Source organism: Corella eumyota, unplaced genomic scaffold (genome assembly GCF_963082875.1).
Source record: "Corella eumyota unplaced genomic scaffold, kaCorEumy4.1 scaffold_50, whole genome shotgun sequence".
In the NCBI taxonomy this organism is placed as follows: Eukaryota; Metazoa; Chordata; class Ascidiacea; order Phlebobranchia; family Corellidae; genus Corella; species Corella eumyota.
The window spans coordinates 20,022-38,233 of record NW_027658263.1 but is presented as its reverse complement, the minus strand read 5'-3'; the positions used below and the strand labels follow the sequence as shown (position 1 = coordinate 38,233).

The 18,212-nt window shown below is 62.8% G+C and overlaps 17 protein-coding genes across 17 annotated transcripts; 4 read left to right on the top strand and 13 right to left on the bottom strand.

Moving 5' to 3' along the window:
- Positions 1-289: 289 nt before the first annotated feature.
- LOC145762773 (histone H2B.1-like) lies at positions 290-693 on the bottom strand. Its single transcript, XM_082574702.1, has one exon. The coding sequence runs from the start codon at positions 668-670 to the stop codon at positions 311-313; it is 360 nt and encodes a 119-aa protein (XP_082430828.1). The 5' UTR covers positions 671-693; the 3' UTR covers positions 290-310.
- Positions 694-1,154: 461 nt separating this feature from the next.
- Positions 1,155-1,538, top strand: LOC145762762 (histone H2A). The gene has a single exon (XM_082574691.1). It carries the CDS (start codon positions 1,155-1,157, stop codon positions 1,536-1,538), a length of 384 nt encoding a protein of 127 aa, XP_082430817.1.
- Positions 1,539-2,060: 522 nt separating this feature from the next.
- On the bottom strand, positions 2,061-2,471 carry LOC145762743 (histone H3). Its single transcript, XM_082574672.1, has one exon. The coding sequence runs from the start codon at positions 2,469-2,471 to the stop codon at positions 2,061-2,063; it is 411 nt and encodes a 136-aa protein (XP_082430798.1).
- Positions 2,472-2,791: 320 nt separating this feature from the next.
- Positions 2,792-3,103, bottom strand: LOC145762751 (histone H4). The gene has a single exon (XM_082574680.1). The coding sequence runs from the start codon at positions 3,101-3,103 to the stop codon at positions 2,792-2,794; it is 312 nt and encodes a 103-aa protein (XP_082430806.1).
- Positions 3,104-3,464: 361 nt separating this feature from the next.
- LOC145762760 (uncharacterized) lies at positions 3,465-4,076 on the bottom strand. The gene has a single exon (XM_082574688.1). It carries the CDS (start codon positions 4,074-4,076, stop codon positions 3,465-3,467), a length of 612 nt encoding a protein of 203 aa, XP_082430814.1.
- A 699-nt stretch (positions 4,077-4,775) lies between these two features.
- LOC145762774 (histone H2B.1-like) lies at positions 4,776-5,179 on the bottom strand. The gene has a single exon (XM_082574703.1). The coding sequence runs from the start codon at positions 5,154-5,156 to the stop codon at positions 4,797-4,799; it is 360 nt and encodes a 119-aa protein (XP_082430829.1). The 5' UTR covers positions 5,157-5,179; the 3' UTR covers positions 4,776-4,796.
- A 461-nt stretch (positions 5,180-5,640) lies between these two features.
- On the top strand, positions 5,641-6,024 carry LOC145762763 (histone H2A). The gene has a single exon (XM_082574692.1). The coding sequence runs from the start codon at positions 5,641-5,643 to the stop codon at positions 6,022-6,024; it is 384 nt and encodes a 127-aa protein (XP_082430818.1).
- Positions 6,025-6,546: 522 nt separating this feature from the next.
- LOC145762744 (histone H3) lies at positions 6,547-6,957 on the bottom strand. The gene has a single exon (XM_082574673.1). The coding sequence runs from the start codon at positions 6,955-6,957 to the stop codon at positions 6,547-6,549; it is 411 nt and encodes a 136-aa protein (XP_082430799.1).
- A 320-nt stretch (positions 6,958-7,277) lies between these two features.
- Positions 7,278-7,589, bottom strand: LOC145762752 (histone H4). Its single transcript, XM_082574681.1, has one exon. It carries the CDS (start codon positions 7,587-7,589, stop codon positions 7,278-7,280), a length of 312 nt encoding a protein of 103 aa, XP_082430807.1.
- Positions 7,590-9,267: 1,678 nt separating this feature from the next.
- LOC145762775 (histone H2B.1-like) lies at positions 9,268-9,671 on the bottom strand. Its single transcript, XM_082574704.1, has one exon. It carries the CDS (start codon positions 9,646-9,648, stop codon positions 9,289-9,291), a length of 360 nt encoding a protein of 119 aa, XP_082430830.1. The 5' UTR covers positions 9,649-9,671; the 3' UTR covers positions 9,268-9,288.
- A 461-nt stretch (positions 9,672-10,132) lies between these two features.
- On the top strand, positions 10,133-10,516 carry LOC145762765 (histone H2A). Its single transcript, XM_082574694.1, has one exon. It carries the CDS (start codon positions 10,133-10,135, stop codon positions 10,514-10,516), a length of 384 nt encoding a protein of 127 aa, XP_082430820.1.
- Positions 10,517-11,038: 522 nt separating this feature from the next.
- Positions 11,039-11,449, bottom strand: LOC145762750 (histone H3). The gene has a single exon (XM_082574678.1). It carries the CDS (start codon positions 11,447-11,449, stop codon positions 11,039-11,041), a length of 411 nt encoding a protein of 136 aa, XP_082430804.1.
- A 320-nt stretch (positions 11,450-11,769) lies between these two features.
- LOC145762753 (histone H4) lies at positions 11,770-12,081 on the bottom strand. The gene has a single exon (XM_082574682.1). It carries the CDS (start codon positions 12,079-12,081, stop codon positions 11,770-11,772), a length of 312 nt encoding a protein of 103 aa, XP_082430808.1.
- Positions 12,082-13,759: 1,678 nt separating this feature from the next.
- Positions 13,760-14,163, bottom strand: LOC145762772 (histone H2B.1-like). The gene has a single exon (XM_082574700.1). The coding sequence runs from the start codon at positions 14,138-14,140 to the stop codon at positions 13,781-13,783; it is 360 nt and encodes a 119-aa protein (XP_082430826.1). The 5' UTR covers positions 14,141-14,163; the 3' UTR covers positions 13,760-13,780.
- Positions 14,164-14,745: 582 nt separating this feature from the next.
- LOC145762766 (histone H2A) lies at positions 14,746-15,129 on the top strand. The gene has a single exon (XM_082574695.1). It carries the CDS (start codon positions 14,746-14,748, stop codon positions 15,127-15,129), a length of 384 nt encoding a protein of 127 aa, XP_082430821.1.
- Positions 15,130-15,651: 522 nt separating this feature from the next.
- Positions 15,652-16,062, bottom strand: LOC145762746 (histone H3). Its single transcript, XM_082574675.1, has one exon. It carries the CDS (start codon positions 16,060-16,062, stop codon positions 15,652-15,654), a length of 411 nt encoding a protein of 136 aa, XP_082430801.1.
- Positions 16,063-16,382: 320 nt separating this feature from the next.
- LOC145762754 (histone H4) lies at positions 16,383-16,694 on the bottom strand. Its single transcript, XM_082574683.1, has one exon. The coding sequence runs from the start codon at positions 16,692-16,694 to the stop codon at positions 16,383-16,385; it is 312 nt and encodes a 103-aa protein (XP_082430809.1).
- Positions 16,695-18,212: the final 1,518 nt, after the last annotated feature.

Here is an 18,212-nt window from a genome sequence, read left to right as displayed (position 1 = left end):
AGGAACCGCGGCGCGCCCAAGGGCGCAGGTCTGGCCGTCGTGGGGCGTAGCCGTCCCGTCGTTTTGCGAGCTCGCGCGGCCGCCGAAAGCACTCGAGCGACCGGGGCCCGAGCGAAATTTCGATCTTCTCGCCGCTATTTGCGAACGAGCGAACAACAACAACAACAACTTTGTCTGATAATAAAAATATTAATAAACGTGTTTTTCGATGGGGCCCGCGAACGGGCGTGGTGGCTTTTCTCTTTCGAGCACGAGGGGTGGCTCTGAAAAGAGCCGTTTCGCTGTTTTTTTTTTCGTCGTCGTCGAAAAACTACTTCGAGCTGGTGTATTTGGTCACGGCCTTGGTGCCCTCCGACACGGCGTGCTTGGCCAGTTCGCCGGGCAAGAGCAGTCGCACGGCGGTCTGGATTTCGCGGCTGCTGATCGTGTGCCGCTTGTTGTAGGTTGCCAGGCGCGAGCCCTCGGACGCGATTCGCTCGAAGATGTCGTTCACGAACGAGTTCATGATGCTCATCGCCTTGCTGGAGATGCCGGTGTCGGGGTGCACCTGCTTGAGCACCTTGTAAATGTAGATGCTGAAGCTCTCCTTTCGGCGGGCGCGTCGCTTCTTTTTGTTTTCGGCCGGCGCGGCCTTCTTGACTGCCTTCTTCGTGCCTTTTGATGCTGCCATCGTGTTGTCGCGGTTGTGGTGGGTTTGCGAGCTGAGTGTGGCGGCTGGTCGGCGCGCTCGCTTTTAAAGCCGCCGCTATGCAAATGAGCACTCGAAGCGCCGGCCAATCGCAGGCGCGCGAGCCGTTCGAGCGACTCGGCAACGGCCAATCGGCGTTCCGCCGCCTTCGCCACGGGGGGCTTTCCCTTATGCAAATTGGCCATCGAAACGGGCGCCAATCGCAGTCTAGCGAGTTGCGGCGCTCGCCACGCGATTGGTCGACGCGCGCGCTAACTGCAGCGCATACGAAACAACGGGGGGCTTTCCCTTATGCAAATTGGCCATCGAAACGGGCACCAATCGCAGTCGAGCGAGTTGCGGCGCGCGCCGCGCGATTGGTCGACGACCGGTCGGCGCGCGCAAAACTGCAGCATATATAAAGCGACTCGAGCGGCGACGGCCTCACAGTCTTACTTTGAAGCACCAACCGCAACTACGAATCAACATGTCAGGACGAGGTAAAGGAAACGCCGGAGGCAAAGCGAAGGCAAAGCCGAAGAGCCGCTCGTCGCGCGCGGGCCTGCAGTTCCCCGTCGGCCGCGTGCATCGACTTCTCCGCCAGGGTCACTACTCGGAGCGCGTCGGCGCCGGCGCGCCTGTCTACATGGCCGCCGTGCTCGAGTACTTGAGCGCCGAGGTGTTGGAATTGGCCGGCAACGCCGCGCGAGACAACAAGAAAACCCGAATCATCCCGCGCCACTTGCAGCTGGCCATTCGCAACGACGAGGAACTCAACAAGCTGCTCGGCGGCGTCACGATCGCTCAGGGCGGCGTGCTGCCCAACATCCAGGCCGTGCTTTTGCCCAAAAAGACCTCGAAGAAGGCCTGAGCAACGACGACGGCGCGAACGAAAAAACTCGAAACGGCTCTTTTCAGAGCCACCCGAACAGAATTGCAGAGAGATGCCCGGACTTCGAATGTTTTCGTCGTCATTTTGCGCCGCGCCCTCGTTGCCAATTTTCGGCAAACACACGTGCGCGAACCAACCGCCGCTCCTCGCTGTGTCGCAGCCAGTGGGGGGTTTCCCTCTTTTTTCGCGACCTGCTAGCTTTCTCGAAACGAGGCCGAGAGCGCGAGTCGCTTCGGCGGCAAAAGAACGTCGCGCTGGCCGATCGGCGCGCCTCTTTCTCTCTTGCCTGTCGCAGCCAGTGGGGGGTTTCCCTCTTTTGCCCGACCGGCTAGCTTTCTCGAAACGAGGCCGAGAGCGCGGGTCGCTTCGGCGGCAAAAGAACGTCGCACGGCCGGTCGGCCAATCGCGCGGCGCCGGCCGACGTTACTCGGAACTCTTTCTTGTTGAACGGGTGGCTCTGAAAAGAGCCGTTTGTGTGGTGCGGCACGCTGCTGCGTTCGCCTAGGCCCTCTCGCCTCGAATTCGCCTGGCCAGCTGGATGTCTTTCGGCATGATGGTCACGCGCTTGGCGTGGATCGCGCACAAGTTGGTGTCCTCGAACAGACCGACGAGGTAAGCTTCGCTGGCCTCCTGCAGGGCCATCACGGCGCTGCCCTGAAAGCGGAGGTCGGTCTTGAAGTCCTGCGCGATTTCGCGCACGAGTCGCTGGAAGGGCAGCTTGCGAATGAGCAGCTCGGTCGACTTCTGGTAACGCCTGATCTCGCGCAGCGCGACTGTCCCCGGTCGATAACGGTGGGGCTTCTTGACGCCGCCCGTGGCCGGCGCACTTTTGCGGGCGGCCTTGGTGGCGAGCTGCTTGCGAGGCGCCTTGCCTCCTGTCGACTTTCGAGCTGTCTGCTTGGTTCTTGCCATTTCTTTGCTTTTTGCTTGGTCTGCTTGTTTACTGCGACGACGTTCCACTGAAACTGATGTCGTCGCTCGGTTCGAAGCGCCTTTTATACTGCCACTGCGTCGCTTGCCGTTGGTCGAAGAATTGGCGCGCCGGCGCGCGGCCAATGAGCGCGCTCCGCTGAGCGCCAATGAAACGGCGCCGAGCGAGGCCGGGAAGGCGAGTCGATTCGGCGGCGAAAAAAACATCGCGCGGCGTGCCGGTCTAAGTAACTCTCTCTTGCGTTAAACGGGTGGCCCTGAAAAGGGCCGATTGTGTTGCTGTCGCCTGCGTGGCCCGCCGCCTAACCGCCGAAGCCGTACAGCGTTCGCCCTTGGCGCTTCAAAGCGTAGACGACGTCGAGCGCGGTTACGGTCTTCCGTTTTGCATGTTCGGTGTAGGTGACCGCGTCGCGAATCACGTTCTCGAGAAAGACCTTGAGCACGCCGCGAGTCTCTTCGTAGATAAGGCCGGAGATTCGTTTGACGCCGCCCCGTCGAGCGAGACGCCTGATCGCGGGCTTCGTGATACCCTGGATGTTGTCGCGCAGAACCTTGCGATGTCGTTTCGCGCCCCCCTTTCCCAAGCCTTTTCCGCCTTTGCCTCGTCCTGACATGTTGCTGATAAGTGAGTGAGTTGTTGTTGCTGCTTCGCTGTCCGCTGAAGAATGTGCTCGACTTCGGCCGGCGCGCGCCTTTATACGGGCCGAGTCGGACGCGAGCGAAACGCGAAAGCGCGCTTTGGCGCATTTTCACCGCCGCGACCAATCGGCGTGCAGCGCGCGCACCCCGCTCGTTTCGTGCTTCGCCGCGGGGCGCCGAACGTCGAAGGGCGGTCGATCGCGAGCGACGCCGCCCGGCCACCTGCCGGCTTCGTAATTACCCCGACCCCGGGAATCTCTCTCGACTGAAACAACGGGTGGCCCTGAAAAGAGCCGTTGTGTGAGGGCGCGCCAGACGGGCGCAACGCCGCGCCGGCTACTTCTTGCTGGCCTTTTTCGCCGTCGTCGACTTTTTCGCGGCGACCTTCTTCACGGCGGGCTTCTTCGGCTTCGGCTTGGCGGCCGCGAGCTTCTTGGCCGCCGTCGTGGCCTTTTTCGCGGCGGGCTTCTTGGCTGCCTTTTTCGGCGTGGCCTTCTTCGAGGCGGCGGGCGCCGACTTCTTGGCCGCGGCCCGCTTGTTTTTGGACGGCGTGCCGGTCTTCTTCTGGCCGGCCGCGGGCTTCTTCTTCTTCGCTGCTGCGGCGGCGGCCGGCTTTTTAGCGGCGGCGGCGGCGGGCTTCTTCTTCTTCTCGGCGACGGGAAGCTTGAAAGAGCCGGACGCGCCCGTGCCCTTGGTCTGCGCGAGAGTCTTGTCGGCGGTCATTCGCTTGACGGCGGCGGTGACGTTGCGGCTGGCCGTGCCGTCCTTTACGTCGTAGTTGCTCCGTATGTAGCTGACGATGGCCTGGCGAGACGTGCCGCGTTTGTTCTTGGTCGCGGCCACGGCGGCGGCGACCATGACCCGGTAGGTGGGGTGCGCCGGCGGCGCGGCCTTCGGCGTCTTCTTGGCTTTGCCGGCGGACTGTTGCTGTTGCTGTTGGGCTGTCATGTTGGTTGGTCTTCGTTCGATTTCGCTTTTCGCTATGAAAGCCCGGCCACTGCTATGACGCGTTATAAATAGCTCGCTGTCGAACCGAAACGAAACGACGCGAACGGAGCGATCGGCCTGGCGGCGGCTTTTGCTGGCGAATCTGTGCTAAGGCGCGAGCACGTTTCTTGCTGCGGCGCGGCCGCGCGACCTCGGACGGAGCTCGGCAGCGGCTCGAAACGAGCGTCTTCGGCCGCCGCAGCCCCCCGTCGCGTCGCCGTGCGCGTGGTGGCCGAGCTTCGCTCGCGGTCGGTCGCCGAACCTCGGCAAAACGCTGCCGGGCCGCGTTTTGGCGAGTTTGCTCGCCTCGTTCGGCCCGTTCGGCGAGCGACGGGCCCGCGCCGCCGCCTTTCGTCGCCTTGGCGCCTCGCAGGAACCGCGGCGCGCCCAAGGGCGCAGGTCTGGCCGTCGTGGGGCGTAGCCGTCCCGTCGTTTTGCGAGCTCGCGCGGCCGCCGAAAGCACTCGAGCGACCGGGGCCCGAGCGAAATTTCGATCTTCTCGCCGCTATTTGCGAACGAGCGAACAACAACAACAACAACTTTGTCTGATAATAAAAATATTAATAAACGTGTTTTTCGATGGGGCCCGCGAACGGGCGTGGTGGCTTTTCTCTTTCGAGCACGAGGGGTGGCTCTGAAAAGAGCCGTTTCGCTGTTTTTTTTTTCGTCGTCGTCGAAAAACTACTTCGAGCTGGTGTATTTGGTCACGGCCTTGGTGCCCTCCGACACGGCGTGCTTGGCCAGTTCGCCGGGCAAGAGCAGTCGCACGGCGGTCTGGATTTCGCGGCTGCTGATCGTGTGCCGCTTGTTGTAGGTTGCCAGGCGCGAGCCCTCGGACGCGATTCGCTCGAAGATGTCGTTCACGAACGAGTTCATGATGCTCATCGCCTTGCTGGAGATGCCGGTGTCGGGGTGCACCTGCTTGAGCACCTTGTAAATGTAGATGCTGAAGCTCTCCTTTCGGCGGGCGCGTCGCTTCTTTTTGTTTTCGGCCGGCGCGGCCTTCTTGACTGCCTTCTTCGTGCCTTTTGATGCTGCCATCGTGTTGTCGCGGTTGTGGTGGGTTTGCGAGCTGAGTGTGGCGGCTGGTCGGCGCGCTCGCTTTTAAAGCCGCCGCTATGCAAATGAGCACTCGAAGCGCCGGCCAATCGCAGGCGCGCGAGCCGTTCGAGCGACTCGGCAACGGCCAATCGGCGTTCCGCCGCCTTCGCCACGGGGGGCTTTCCCTTATGCAAATTGGCCATCGAAACGGGCGCCAATCGCAGTCTAGCGAGTTGCGGCGCTCGCCACGCGATTGGTCGACGCGCGCGCTAACTGCAGCGCATACGAAACAACGGGGGGCTTTCCCTTATGCAAATTGGCCATCGAAACGGGCACCAATCGCAGTCGAGCGAGTTGCGGCGCGCGCCGCGCGATTGGTCGACGACCGGTCGGCGCGCGCAAAACTGCAGCATATATAAAGCGACTCGAGCGGCGACGGCCTCACAGTCTTACTTTGAAGCACCAACCGCAACTACGAATCAACATGTCAGGACGAGGTAAAGGAAACGCCGGAGGCAAAGCGAAGGCAAAGCCGAAGAGCCGCTCGTCGCGCGCGGGCCTGCAGTTCCCCGTCGGCCGCGTGCATCGACTTCTCCGCCAGGGTCACTACTCGGAGCGCGTCGGCGCCGGCGCGCCTGTCTACATGGCCGCCGTGCTCGAGTACTTGAGCGCCGAGGTGTTGGAATTGGCCGGCAACGCCGCGCGAGACAACAAGAAAACCCGAATCATCCCGCGCCACTTGCAGCTGGCCATTCGCAACGACGAGGAACTCAACAAGCTGCTCGGCGGCGTCACGATCGCTCAGGGCGGCGTGCTGCCCAACATCCAGGCCGTGCTTTTGCCCAAAAAGACCTCGAAGAAGGCCTGAGCAACGACGACGGCGCGAACGAAAAAACTCGAAACGGCTCTTTTCAGAGCCACCCGAACAGAATTGCAGAGAGATGCCCGGACTTCGAATGTTTTCGTCGTCATTTTGCGCCGCGCCCTCGTTGCCAATTTTCGGCAAACACACGTGCGCGAACCAACCGCCGCTCCTCGCTGTGTCGCAGCCAGTGGGGGGTTTCCCTCTTTTTTCGCGACCTGCTAGCTTTCTCGAAACGAGGCCGAGAGCGCGAGTCGCTTCGGCGGCAAAAGAACGTCGCGCTGGCCGATCGGCGCGCCTCTTTCTCTCTTGCCTGTCGCAGCCAGTGGGGGGTTTCCCTCTTTTGCCCGACCGGCTAGCTTTCTCGAAACGAGGCCGAGAGCGCGGGTCGCTTCGGCGGCAAAAGAACGTCGCACGGCCGGTCGGCCAATCGCGCGGCGCCGGCCGACGTTACTCGGAACTCTTTCTTGTTGAACGGGTGGCTCTGAAAAGAGCCGTTTGTGTGGTGCGGCACGCTGCTGCGTTCGCCTAGGCCCTCTCGCCTCGAATTCGCCTGGCCAGCTGGATGTCTTTCGGCATGATGGTCACGCGCTTGGCGTGGATCGCGCACAAGTTGGTGTCCTCGAACAGACCGACGAGGTAAGCTTCGCTGGCCTCCTGCAGGGCCATCACGGCGCTGCCCTGAAAGCGGAGGTCGGTCTTGAAGTCCTGCGCGATTTCGCGCACGAGTCGCTGGAAGGGCAGCTTGCGAATGAGCAGCTCGGTCGACTTCTGGTAACGCCTGATCTCGCGCAGCGCGACTGTCCCCGGTCGATAACGGTGGGGCTTCTTGACGCCGCCCGTGGCCGGCGCACTTTTGCGGGCGGCCTTGGTGGCGAGCTGCTTGCGAGGCGCCTTGCCTCCTGTCGACTTTCGAGCTGTCTGCTTGGTTCTTGCCATTTCTTTGCTTTTTGCTTGGTCTGCTTGTTTACTGCGACGACGTTCCACTGAAACTGATGTCGTCGCTCGGTTCGAAGCGCCTTTTATACTGCCACTGCGTCGCTTGCCGTTGGTCGAAGAATTGGCGCGCCGGCGCGCGGCCAATGAGCGCGCTCCGCTGAGCGCCAATGAAACGGCGCCGAGCGAGGCCGGGAAGGCGAGTCGATTCGGCGGCGAAAAAAACATCGCCCGGCGTGCCGGTCTAAGTAACTCTCTCTTGCGTTAAACGGGTGGCCCTGAAAAGGGCCGATTGTGTTGCTGTCGCCTGCGTGGCCCGCCGCCTAACCGCCGAAGCCGTACAGCGTTCGCCCTTGGCGCTTCAAAGCGTAGACGACGTCGAGCGCGGTTACGGTCTTCCGTTTTGCATGTTCGGTGTAGGTGACCGCGTCGCGAATCACGTTCTCGAGAAAGACCTTGAGCACGCCGCGAGTCTCTTCGTAGATAAGGCCGGAGATTCGTTTGACGCCGCCCCGTCGAGCGAGACGCCTGATCGCGGGCTTCGTGATACCCTGGATGTTGTCGCGCAGAACCTTGCGATGTCGTTTCGCGCCCCCCTTTCCCAAGCCTTTTCCGCCTTTGCCTCGTCCTGACATGTTGCTGATAAGTGAGTGAGTTGTTGTTGCTGCTTCGCTGTCCGCTGAAGAATGTGCTCGACTTCGGCCGGCGCGCGCCTTTATACGGGCCGAGTCGGACGCGAGCGAAACGCGAAAGCGCGCTTTGGCGCATTTTCACCGCCGCGACCAATCGGCGTGCAGCGCGCGCACCCCGCTCGTTTCGTGCTTCGCCGCGGGGCGCCGAACGTCGAAGGGCGGTCGATCGCGAGCGACGCCGCCCGGCCACCTGCCGGCTTCGTAATTACCCCGACCCCGGGAATCTCTCTCGACTGAAACAACGGGTGGCCCTGAAAAGAGCCGTTGTGTGAGGGCGCGCCAGACGGGCGCAACGCCGCGCCGGCTACTTCTTGCTGGCCTTTTTCGCCGTCGTCGACTTTTTCGCGGCGACCTTCTTCACGGCGGGCTTCTTCGGCTTCGGCTTGGCGGCCGCGAGCTTCTTGGCCGCCGTCGTGGCCTTTTTCGCGGCGGGCTTCTTGGCTGCCTTTTTCGGCGTGGCCTTCTTCGAGGCGGCGGGCGCCGACTTCTTGGCCGTCTCCCGCTTGTTTTTGGACGGCGTGCCGGTCTTCTTCTGGCCGGCCGCGGGCTTCTTCTTCTTCGCTGCTGCGGCGGCGGCCGGCTTTTTAGCGGCGGCGGCGGCGGCGGCGGGCTTCTTCTTCTTCTCGGCGACGGGAAGCTTGAAAGAGCCGGACGCGCCCGTGCCCTTGGTCTGCGCGAGAGTCTTGTCGGCGGTCATTCGCTTGACGGCGGCGGTGACGTTGCGGCTGGCCGTGCCGTCCTTTACGTCGTAGTTGCTCCGTATGTAGCTGACGATGGCCTGGCGAGACGTGCCGCGTTTGTTCTTGGTCGCGGCCACGGCGGCGGCGACCATGACCCGGTAGGTGGGGTGCGCCGGCGGCGCGGCCTTCGGCGTCTTCTTGGCTTTGCCGGCGGACTGTTGCTGTTGCTGTTGGGCTGTCATGTTGGTTGGTCTTCGTTCGATTTCGCTTTTCGCTATGAAAGCCCGGCCACTGCTATGACGCGTTATAAATAGCTCGCTGTCGAACCGAAACGAAACGACGCGAACGGAGCGATCGGCCTGGCGGCGGCTTTTGCTGGCGAATCTGTGCTAAGGCGCGAGCACGTTTCTTGCTGCGGCGCGGCCGCGCGACCTCGGACGGAGCTCGGCAGCGGCTCGAAACGAGCGTCTTCGGCCGCCGCAGCCCCCCGTCGCGTCGCCGTGCGCGTGGTGGCCGAGCTTCGCTCGCGGTCGGTCGCCGAACCTCGGCAAAACGCTGCCGGGCCGCGTTTTGGCGAGTTTGCTCGCCTCGTTCGGCCCGTTCGGCGAGCGACGGGCCCGCGCCGCCGCCTTTCGTCGCCTTGGCGCCTCGCAGGAACCGCGGCGCGCCCAAGGGCGCAGGTCTGGCCGTCGTGGGGCGTAGCCGTCCCGTCGTTTTGCGAGCTCGCGCGGCCGCCGAAAGCACTCGAGCGACCGGGGCCCGAGCGAAATTTCGATCTTCTCGCCGCTATTTGCGAACGAGCGAACAACAACAACAACAACTTTGTCTGATAATAAAAATATTAATAAACGTGTTTTTCGATGGGGCCCGCGAACGGGCGTGGTGGCTTTTCTCTTTCGAGCACGAGGGGTGGCTCTGAAAAGAGCCGTTTCGCTGTTTTTTTTTTCGTCGTCGTCGAAAAACTACTTCGAGCTGGTGTATTTGGTCACGGCCTTGGTGCCCTCCGACACGGCGTGCTTGGCCAGTTCGCCGGGCAAGAGCAGTCGCACGGCGGTCTGGATTTCGCGGCTGCTGATCGTGTGCCGCTTGTTGTAGGTTGCCAGGCGCGAGCCCTCGGACGCGATTCGCTCGAAGATGTCGTTCACGAACGAGTTCATGATGCTCATCGCCTTGCTGGAGATGCCGGTGTCGGGGTGCACCTGCTTGAGCACCTTGTAAATGTAGATGCTGAAGCTCTCCTTTCGGCGGGCGCGTCGCTTCTTTTTGTTTTCGGCCGGCGCGGCCTTCTTGACTGCCTTCTTCGTGCCTTTTGATGCTGCCATCGTGTTGTCGCGGTTGTGGTGGGTTTGCGAGCTGAGTGTGGCGGCTGGTCGGCGCGCTCGCTTTTAAAGCCGCCGCTATGCAAATGAGCACTCGAAGCGCCGGCCAATCGCAGGCGCGCGAGCCGTTCGAGCGACTCGGCAACGGCCAATCGGCGTTCCGCCGCCTTCGCCACGGGGGGCTTTCCCTTATGCAAATTGGCCATCGAAACGGGCGCCAATCGCAGTCTAGCGAGTTGCGGCGCTCGCCACGCGATTGGTCGACGCGCGCGCTAACTGCAGCGCATACGAAACAACGGGGGGCTTTCCCTTATGCAAATTGGCCATCGAAACGGGCACCAATCGCAGTCGAGCGAGTTGCGGCGCGCGCCGCGCGATTGGTCGACGACCGGTCGGCGCGCGCAAAACTGCAGCATATATAAAGCGACTCGAGCGGCGACGGCCTCACAGTCTTACTTTGAAGCACCAACCGCAACTACGAATCAACATGTCAGGACGAGGTAAAGGAAACGCCGGAGGCAAAGCGAAGGCAAAGCCGAAGAGCCGCTCGTCGCGCGCGGGCCTGCAGTTCCCCGTCGGCCGCGTGCATCGACTTCTCCGCCAGGGTCACTACTCGGAGCGCGTCGGCGCCGGCGCGCCTGTCTACATGGCCGCCGTGCTCGAGTACTTGAGCGCCGAGGTGTTGGAATTGGCCGGCAACGCCGCGCGAGACAACAAGAAAACCCGAATCATCCCGCGCCACTTGCAGCTGGCCATTCGCAACGACGAGGAACTCAACAAGCTGCTCGGCGGCGTCACGATCGCTCAGGGCGGCGTGCTGCCCAACATCCAGGCCGTGCTTTTGCCCAAAAAGACCTCGAAGAAGGCCTGAGCAACGACGACGGCGCGAACGAAAAAACTCGAAACGGCTCTTTTCAGAGCCACCCGAACAGAATTGCAGAGAGATGCCCGGACTTCGAATGTTTTCGTCGTCATTTTGCGCCGCGCCCTCGTTGCCAATTTTCGGCAAACACACGTGCGCGAACCAACCGCCGCTCCTCGCTGTGTCGCAGCCAGTGGGGGGTTTCCCTCTTTTTTCGCGACCTGCTAGCTTTCTCGAAACGAGGCCGAGAGCGCGAGTCGCTTCGGCGGCAAAAGAACGTCGCGCTGGCCGATCGGCGCGCCTCTTTCTCTCTTGCCTGTCGCAGCCAGTGGGGGGTTTCCCTCTTTTGCCCGACCGGCTAGCTTTCTCGAAACGAGGCCGAGAGCGCGGGTCGCTTCGGCGGCAAAAGAACGTCGCACGGCCGGTCGGCCAATCGCGCGGCGCCGGCCGACGTTACTCGGAACTATTTCTTGTTGAACGGGTGGCTCTGAAAAGAGCCGTTTGTGTGGTGCGGCACGCTGCTGCGTTCGCCTAGGCCCTCTCGCCTCGAATTCGCCTGGCCAGCTGGATGTCTTTCGGCATGATGGTCACGCGCTTGGCGTGGATCGCGCACAAGTTGGTGTCCTCGAACAGACCGACGAGGTAAGCTTCGCTGGCCTCCTGCAGGGCCATCACGGCGCTGCCCTGAAAGCGGAGGTCGGTCTTGAAGTCCTGCGCGATTTCGCGCACGAGTCGCTGGAAGGGCAGCTTGCGAATGAGCAGCTCGGTCGACTTCTGGTAACGCCTGATCTCGCGCAGCGCGACTGTCCCCGGTCGATAACGGTGGGGCTTCTTGACGCCGCCCGTGGCCGGCGCACTTTTGCGGGCGGCCTTGGTGGCGAGCTGCTTGCGAGGCGCCTTGCCTCCTGTCGACTTTCGAGCTGTCTGCTTGGTTCTTGCCATTTCTTTGCTTTTTGCTTGGTCTGCTTGTTTACTGCGACGACGTTCCACTGAAACTGATGTCGTCGCTCGGTTCGAAGCGCCTTTTATACTGCCACTGCGTCGCTTGCCGTTGGTCGAAGAATTGGCGCGCCGGCGCGCGGCCAATGAGCGCGCTCCGCTGAGCGCCAATGAAACGGCGCCGAGCGAGGCCGGGAAGGCGAGTCGATTCGGCGGCGAAAAAAACATCGCCCGGCGTGCCGGTCTAAGTAACTCTCTCTTGCGTTAAACGGGTGGCCCTGAAAAGGGCCGATTGTGTTGCTGTCGCCTGCGTGGCCCGCCGCCTAACCGCCGAAGCCGTACAGCGTTCGCCCTTGGCGCTTCAAAGCGTAGACGACGTCGAGCGCGGTTACGGTCTTCCGTTTTGCATGTTCGGTGTAGGTGACCGCGTCGCGAATCACGTTCTCGAGAAAGACCTTGAGCACGCCGCGAGTCTCTTCGTAGATAAGGCCGGAGATTCGTTTGACGCCGCCCCGTCGAGCGAGACGCCTGATCGCGGGCTTCGTGATACCCTGGATGTTGTCGCGCAGAACCTTGCGATGTCGTTTCGCGCCCCCCTTTCCCAAGCCTTTTCCGCCTTTGCCTCGTCCTGACATGTTGCTGATAAGTGAGTGAGTTGTTGTTGCTGCTTCGCTGTCCGCTGAAGAATGTGCTCGACTTCGGCCGGCGCGCGCCTTTATACGGGCCGAGTCGGACGCGAGCGAAACGCGAAAGCGCGCTTTGGCGCATTTTCACCGCCGCGACCAATCGGCGTGCAGCGCGCGCACCCCGCTCGTTTCGTGCTTCGCCGCGGGGCGCCGAACGTCGAAGGGCGGTCGATCGCGAGCGACGCCGCCCGGCCACCTGCCGGCTTCGTAATTACCCCGACCCCGGGAATCTCTCTCGACTGAAACAACGGGTGGCCCTGAAAAGAGCCGTTGTGTGAGGGCGCGCCAGACGGGCGCAACGCCGCGCCGGCTACTTCTTGCTGGCCTTTTTCGCCGTCGTCGACTTTTTCGCGGCGACCTTCTTCACGGCGGGCTTCTTCGGCTTCGGCTTGGCGGCCGCGAGCTTCTTGGCCGCCGTCGTGGCCTTTTTCGCGGCGGGCTTCTTGGCTGCCTTTTTCGGCGTGGCCTTCTTCGAGGCGGCGGGCGCCGACTTCTTGGCCGTCTCCCGCTTGTTTTTGGACGGCGTGCCGGTCTTCTTCTGGCCGGCCGCGGGCTTCTTCTTCTTCGCTGCTGCGGCGGCGGCCGGCTTTTTAGCGGCGGCGGCGGCGGCGGCGGGCTTCTTCTTCTTCTCGGCGACGGGAAGCTTGAAAGAGCCGGACGCGCCCGTGCCCTTGGTCTGCGCGAGAGTCTTGTCGGCGGTCATTCGCTTGACGGCGGCGGTGACGTTGCGGCTGGCCGTGCCGTCCTTTACGTCGTAGTTGCTCCGTATGTAGCTGACGATGGCCTGGCGAGACGTGCCGCGTTTGTTCTTGGTCGCGGCCACGGCGGCGGCGACCATGACCCGGTAGGTGGGGTGCGCCGGCGGCGCGGCCTTCGGCGTCTTCTTGGCTTTGCCGGCGGACTGTTGCTGTTGCTGTTGGGCTGTCATGTTGGTTGGTCTTCGTTCGATTTCGCTTTTCGCTATGAAAGCCCGGCCACTGCTATGACGCGTTATAAATAGCTCGCTGTCGAACCGAAACGAAACGACGCGAACGGAGCGATCGGCCTGGCGGCGGCTTTTGCTGGCGAATCTGTGCTAAGGCGCGAGCACGTTTCTTGCTGCGGCGCGGCCGCGCGACCTCGGACGGAGCTCGGCAGCGGCTCGAAACGAGCGTCTTCGGCCGCCGCAGCCCCCCGTCGCGTCGCCGTGCGCGTGGTGGCCGAGCTTCGCTCGCGGTCGGTCGCCGAACCTCGGCAAAACGCTGCCGGGCCGCGTTTTGGCGAGTTTGCTCGCCTCGTTCGGCCCGTTCGGCGAGCGACGGGCCCGCGCCGCCGCCTTTCGTCGCCTTGGCGCCTCGCAGGAACCGCGGCGCGCCCAAGGGCGCAGGTCTGGCCGTCGTGGGGCGTAGCCGTCCCGTCGTTTTGCGAGCTCGCGCGGCCGCCGAAAGCACTCGAGCGACCGGGGCCCGAGCGAAATTTCGATCTTCTCGCCGCTATTTGCGAACGAGCGAACAACAACAACAACAACTTTGTCTGATAATAAAAATATTAATAAACGTGTTTTTCGATGGGGCCCGCGAACGGGCGTGGTGGCTTTTCTCTTTCGAGCACGAGGGGTGGCTCTGAAAAGAGCCGTTTCGCTGTTTTTTTTTTCGTCGTCGTCGAAAAACTACTTCGAGCTGGTGTATTTGGTCACGGCCTTGGTGCCCTCCGACACGGCGTGCTTGGCCAGTTCGCCGGGCAAGAGCAGTCGCACGGCGGTCTGGATTTCGCGGCTGCTGATCGTGTGCCGCTTGTTGTAGGTTGCCAGGCGCGAGCCCTCGGACGCGATTCGCTCGAAGATGTCGTTCACGAACGAGTTCATGATGCTCATCGCCTTGCTGGAGATGCCGGTGTCGGGGTGCACCTGCTTGAGCACCTTGTAAATGTAGATGCTGAAGCTCTCCTTTCGGCGGGCGCGTCGCTTCTTTTTGTTTTCGGCCGGCGCGGCCTTCTTGACTGCCTTCTTCGTGCCTTTTGATGCTGCCATCGTGTTGTCGCGGTTGTGGTGGGTTTGCGAGCTGAGTGTGGCGGCTGGTCGGCGCGCTCGCTTTTAAAGCCGCCGCTATGCAAATGAGCACTCGAAGCGCCGGCCAATCGCAGGCGCGCGAGCCGTTCGAGCGACTCGGCAACGGCCAATCGGCGTTCCGCCGCCTTCGCCACGGGGGGCTTTCCCTTATGCAAATTGGCCATCGAAACGGGCGCCAATCGCAGTCTAGCGAGTTGCGGCGCTCGCCACGCGATTGGTCGACGCGCGCGCTAACTGCAGCGCATACGAAACAACGGGGGGCTTTCCCTTATGCAAATTGGCCATCGAAACGGGCACCAATCGCAGTCGAGCGAGTTGCGGCGCTCGCCACGCGATTGGTCGACGCGCGCGCTAACTGCAGCGCATACGAAACAACGGGGGGCTTTCCCTTATGCAAATTGGCCATCGAAACGGGCACCAATCGCAGTCGAGCGAGTTGCGGCGCGCGCCGCGCGATTGGTCGACGACCGGTCGGCGCGCGCAAAACTGCAGCATATATAAAGCGACTCGAGCGGCGACGGCCTCACAGTCTTACTTTGAAGCACCAACCGCAACTACGAATCAACATGTCAGGACGAGGTAAAGGAAACGCCGGAGGCAAAGCGAAGGCAAAGCCGAAGAGCCGCTCGTCGCGCGCGGGCCTGCAGTTCCCCGTCGGCCGCGTGCATCGACTTCTCCGCCAGGGTCACTACTCGGAGCGCGTCGGCGCCGGCGCGCCTGTCTACATGGCCGCCGTGCTCGAGTACTTGAGCGCCGAGGTGTTGGAATTGGCCGGCAACGCCGCGCGAGACAACAAGAAAACCCGAATCATCCCGCGCCACTTGCAGCTGGCCATTCGCAACGACGAGGAACTCAACAAGCTGCTCGGCGGCGTCACGATCGCTCAGGGCGGCGTGCTGCCCAACATCCAGGCCGTGCTTTTGCCCAAAAAGACCTCGAAGAAGGCCTGAGCAACGACGACGGCGCGAACGAAAAAACTCGAAACGGCTCTTTTCAGAGCCACCCGAACAGAATTGCAGAGAGATGCCCGGACTTCGAATGTTTTCGTCGTCATTTTGCGCCGCGCCCTCGTTGCCAATTTTCGGCAAACACACGTGCGCGAACCAACCGCCGCTCCTCGCTGTGTCGCAGCCAGTGGGGGGTTTCCCTCTTTTTTCGCGACCTGCTAGCTTTCTCGAAACGAGGCCGAGAGCGCGAGTCGCTTCGGCGGCAAAAGAACGTCGCGCTGGCCGATCGGCGCGCCTCTTTCTCTCTTGCCTGTCGCAGCCAGTGGGGGGTTTCCCTCTTTTGCCCGACCGGCTAGCTTTCTCGAAACGAGGCCGAGAGCGCGGGTCGCTTCGGCGGCAAAAGAACGTCGCACGGCCGGTCGGCCAATCGCGCGGCGCCGGCCGACGTTACTCGGAACTATTTCTTGTTGAACGGGTGGCTCTGAAAAGAGCCGTTTGTGTGGTGCGGCACGCTGCTGCGTTCGCCTAGGCCCTCTCGCCTCGAATTCGCCTGGCCAGCTGGATGTCTTTCGGCATGATGGTCACGCGCTTGGCGTGGATCGCGCACAAGTTGGTGTCCTCGAACAGACCGACGAGGTAAGCTTCGCTGGCCTCCTGCAGGGCCATCACGGCGCTGCCCTGAAAGCGGAGGTCGGTCTTGAAGTCCTGCGCGATTTCGCGCACGAGTCGCTGGAAGGGCAGCTTGCGAATGAGCAGCTCGGTCGACTTCTGGTAACGCCTGATCTCGCGCAGCGCGACTGTCCCCGGTCGATAACGGTGGGGCTTCTTGACGCCGCCCGTGGCCGGCGCACTTTTGCGGGCGGCCTTGGTGGCGAGCTGCTTGCGAGGCGCCTTGCCTCCTGTCGACTTTCGAGCTGTCTGCTTGGTTCTTGCCATTTCTTTGCTTTTTGCTTGGTCTGCTTGTTTACTGCGACGACGTTCCACTGAAACTGATGTCGTCGCTCGGTTCGAAGCGCCTTTTATACTGCCACTGCGTCGCTTGCCGTTGGTCGAAGAATTGGCGCGCCGGCGCGCGGCCAATGAGCGCGCTCCGCTGAGCGCCAATGAAACGGCGCCGAGCGAGGCCGGGAAGGCGAGTCGATTCGGCGGCGAAAAAAACATCGCCCGGCGTGCCGGTCTAAGTAACTCTCTCTTGCGTTAAACGGGTGGCCCTGAAAAGGGCCGATTGTGTTGCTGTCGCCTGCGTGGCCCGCCGCCTAACCGCCGAAGCCGTACAGCGTTCGCCCTTGGCGCTTCAAAGCGTAGACGACGTCGAGCGCGGTTACGGTCTTCCGTTTTGCATGTTCGGTGTAGGTGACCGCGTCGCGAATCACGTTCTCGAGAAAGACCTTGAGCACGCCGCGAGTCTCTTCGTAGATAAGGCCGGAGATTCGTTTGACGCCGCCCCGTCGAGCGAGACGCCTGATCGCGGGCTTCGTGATACCCTGGATGTTGTCGCGCAGAACCTTGCGATGTCGTTTCGCGCCCCCCTTTCCCAAGCCTTTTCCGCCTTTGCCTCGTCCTGACATGTTGCTGATAAGTGAGTGAGTTGTTGTTGCTGCTTCGCTGTCCGCTGAAGAATGTGCTCGACTTCGGCCGGCGCGCGCCTTTATACGGGCCGAGTCGGACGCGAGCGAAACGCGAAAGCGCGCTTTGGCGCATTTTCACCGCCGCGACCAATCGGCGTGCAGCGCGCGCACCCCGCTCGTTTCGTGCTTCGCCGCGGGGCGCCGAACGTCGAAGGGCGGTCGATCGCGAGCGACGCCGCCCGGCCACCTGCCGGCTTCGTAATTACCCCGACCCCGGGAATCTCTCTCGACTGAAACAACGGGTGGCCCTGAAAAGAGCCGTTGTGTGAGGGCGCGCCAGACGGGCGCAACGCCGCGCCGGCTACTTCTTGCTGGCCTTTTTCGCCGTCGTCGACTTTTTCGCGGCGACCTTCTTCACGGCGGGCTTCTTCGGCTTCGGCTTGGCGGCCGCGAGCTTCTTGGCCGCCGTCGTGGCCTTTTTCGCGGCGGGCTTCTTGGCTGCCTTTTTCGGCGTGGCCTTCTTCGAGGCGGCGGGCGCCGACTTCTTGGCCGTCTCCCGCTTGTTTTTGGACGGCGTGCCGGTCTTCTTCTGGCCGGCCGCGGGCTTCTTCTTCTTCGCTGCTGCGGCGGCGGCCGGCTTTTTAGCGGCGGCGGCGGCGGCGGCGGGCTTCTTCTTCTTCTCGGCGACGGGAAGCTTGAAAGAGCCGGACGCGCCCGTGCCCTTGGTCTGCGCGAGAGTCTTGTCGGCGGTCATTCGCTTGACGGCGGCGGTGACGTTGCGGCTGGCCGTGCCGTCCTTTACGTCGTAGTTGCTCCGTATGTAGCTGACGATGGCCTGGCGAGACGTGCCGCGTTTGTTCTTGGTCGCGGCCACGGCGGCGGCGACCATGACCCGGTAGGTGGGGTGCGCCGGCGGCGCGGCCTTCGGCGTCTTCTTGGCTTTGCCGGCGGACTGTTGCTGTTGCTGTTGGGCTGTCATGTTGGTTGGTCTTCGTTCGATTTCGCTTTTCGCTATGAAAGCCCGGCCACTGCTATGACGCGTTATAAATAGCTCGCTGTCGAACCGAAACGAAACGACGCGAACGGAGCGATCGGCCTGGCGGCGGCTTTTGCTGGCGAATCTGTGCTAAGGCGCGAGCACGTTTCTTGCTGCGGCGCGGCCGCGCGACCTCGGACGGAGCTCGGCAGCGGCTCGAAACGAGCGTCTTCGGCCGCCGCAGCCCCCCGTCGCGTCGCCGTGCGCGTGGTGGCCGAGCTTCGCTCGCGGTCGGTCGCCGAACCTCGGCAAAACGCTGCCGGGCCGCGTTTTGGCGAGTTTGCTCGCCTCGTTCGGCCCGTTCGGCGAGCGACGGGCCCGCGCCGCCGCCTTTCGTCGCCTTGGCGCCTCGCAGGAACCGCGGCGCGCCCAAGGGCGCAGGTCTGGCCGTCGTGGGGCGTAGCCGTCCCGTCGTTTTGCGAGCTCGCGCGGCCGCCGAAAGCACTCGAGCGACCGGGGCCCGAGCGAAATTTCGATCTTCT

What these genes read in the sequence shown, in the direction of transcription:
- LOC145762750 (XM_082574678.1), bottom strand. Translation starts at nt 11,449, where the DNA reads ATGGCAAGAACCAAGCAGACAGCTCGAAAGTCGACAGGAGGCAAGGCG.
- LOC145762775 (XM_082574704.1), bottom strand. Translation starts at nt 9,648, where the DNA reads ATGGCAGCATCAAAAGGCACGAAGAAGGCAGTCAAGAAGGCCGCGCCG.
- LOC145762766 (XM_082574695.1), top strand. Translation starts at nt 14,746, where the DNA reads ATGTCAGGACGAGGTAAAGGAAACGCCGGAGGCAAAGCGAAGGCAAAG.
- LOC145762772 (XM_082574700.1), bottom strand. Translation starts at nt 14,140, where the DNA reads ATGGCAGCATCAAAAGGCACGAAGAAGGCAGTCAAGAAGGCCGCGCCG.
- LOC145762746 (XM_082574675.1), bottom strand. Translation starts at nt 16,062, where the DNA reads ATGGCAAGAACCAAGCAGACAGCTCGAAAGTCGACAGGAGGCAAGGCG.
- LOC145762765 (XM_082574694.1), top strand. Translation starts at nt 10,133, where the DNA reads ATGTCAGGACGAGGTAAAGGAAACGCCGGAGGCAAAGCGAAGGCAAAG.
- LOC145762744 (XM_082574673.1), bottom strand. Translation starts at nt 6,957, where the DNA reads ATGGCAAGAACCAAGCAGACAGCTCGAAAGTCGACAGGAGGCAAGGCG.
- LOC145762774 (XM_082574703.1), bottom strand. Translation starts at nt 5,156, where the DNA reads ATGGCAGCATCAAAAGGCACGAAGAAGGCAGTCAAGAAGGCCGCGCCG.
- LOC145762773 (XM_082574702.1), bottom strand. Translation starts at nt 670, where the DNA reads ATGGCAGCATCAAAAGGCACGAAGAAGGCAGTCAAGAAGGCCGCGCCG.
- LOC145762754 (XM_082574683.1), bottom strand. Translation starts at nt 16,694, where the DNA reads ATGTCAGGACGAGGCAAAGGCGGAAAAGGCTTGGGAAAGGGGGGCGCG.
- LOC145762762 (XM_082574691.1), top strand. Translation starts at nt 1,155, where the DNA reads ATGTCAGGACGAGGTAAAGGAAACGCCGGAGGCAAAGCGAAGGCAAAG.
- LOC145762760 (XM_082574688.1), bottom strand. Translation starts at nt 4,076, where the DNA reads ATGACAGCCCAACAGCAACAGCAACAGTCCGCCGGCAAAGCCAAGAAG.
- LOC145762752 (XM_082574681.1), bottom strand. Translation starts at nt 7,589, where the DNA reads ATGTCAGGACGAGGCAAAGGCGGAAAAGGCTTGGGAAAGGGGGGCGCG.
- LOC145762751 (XM_082574680.1), bottom strand. Translation starts at nt 3,103, where the DNA reads ATGTCAGGACGAGGCAAAGGCGGAAAAGGCTTGGGAAAGGGGGGCGCG.
- LOC145762743 (XM_082574672.1), bottom strand. Translation starts at nt 2,471, where the DNA reads ATGGCAAGAACCAAGCAGACAGCTCGAAAGTCGACAGGAGGCAAGGCG.
- LOC145762753 (XM_082574682.1), bottom strand. Translation starts at nt 12,081, where the DNA reads ATGTCAGGACGAGGCAAAGGCGGAAAAGGCTTGGGAAAGGGGGGCGCG.
- LOC145762763 (XM_082574692.1), top strand. Translation starts at nt 5,641, where the DNA reads ATGTCAGGACGAGGTAAAGGAAACGCCGGAGGCAAAGCGAAGGCAAAG.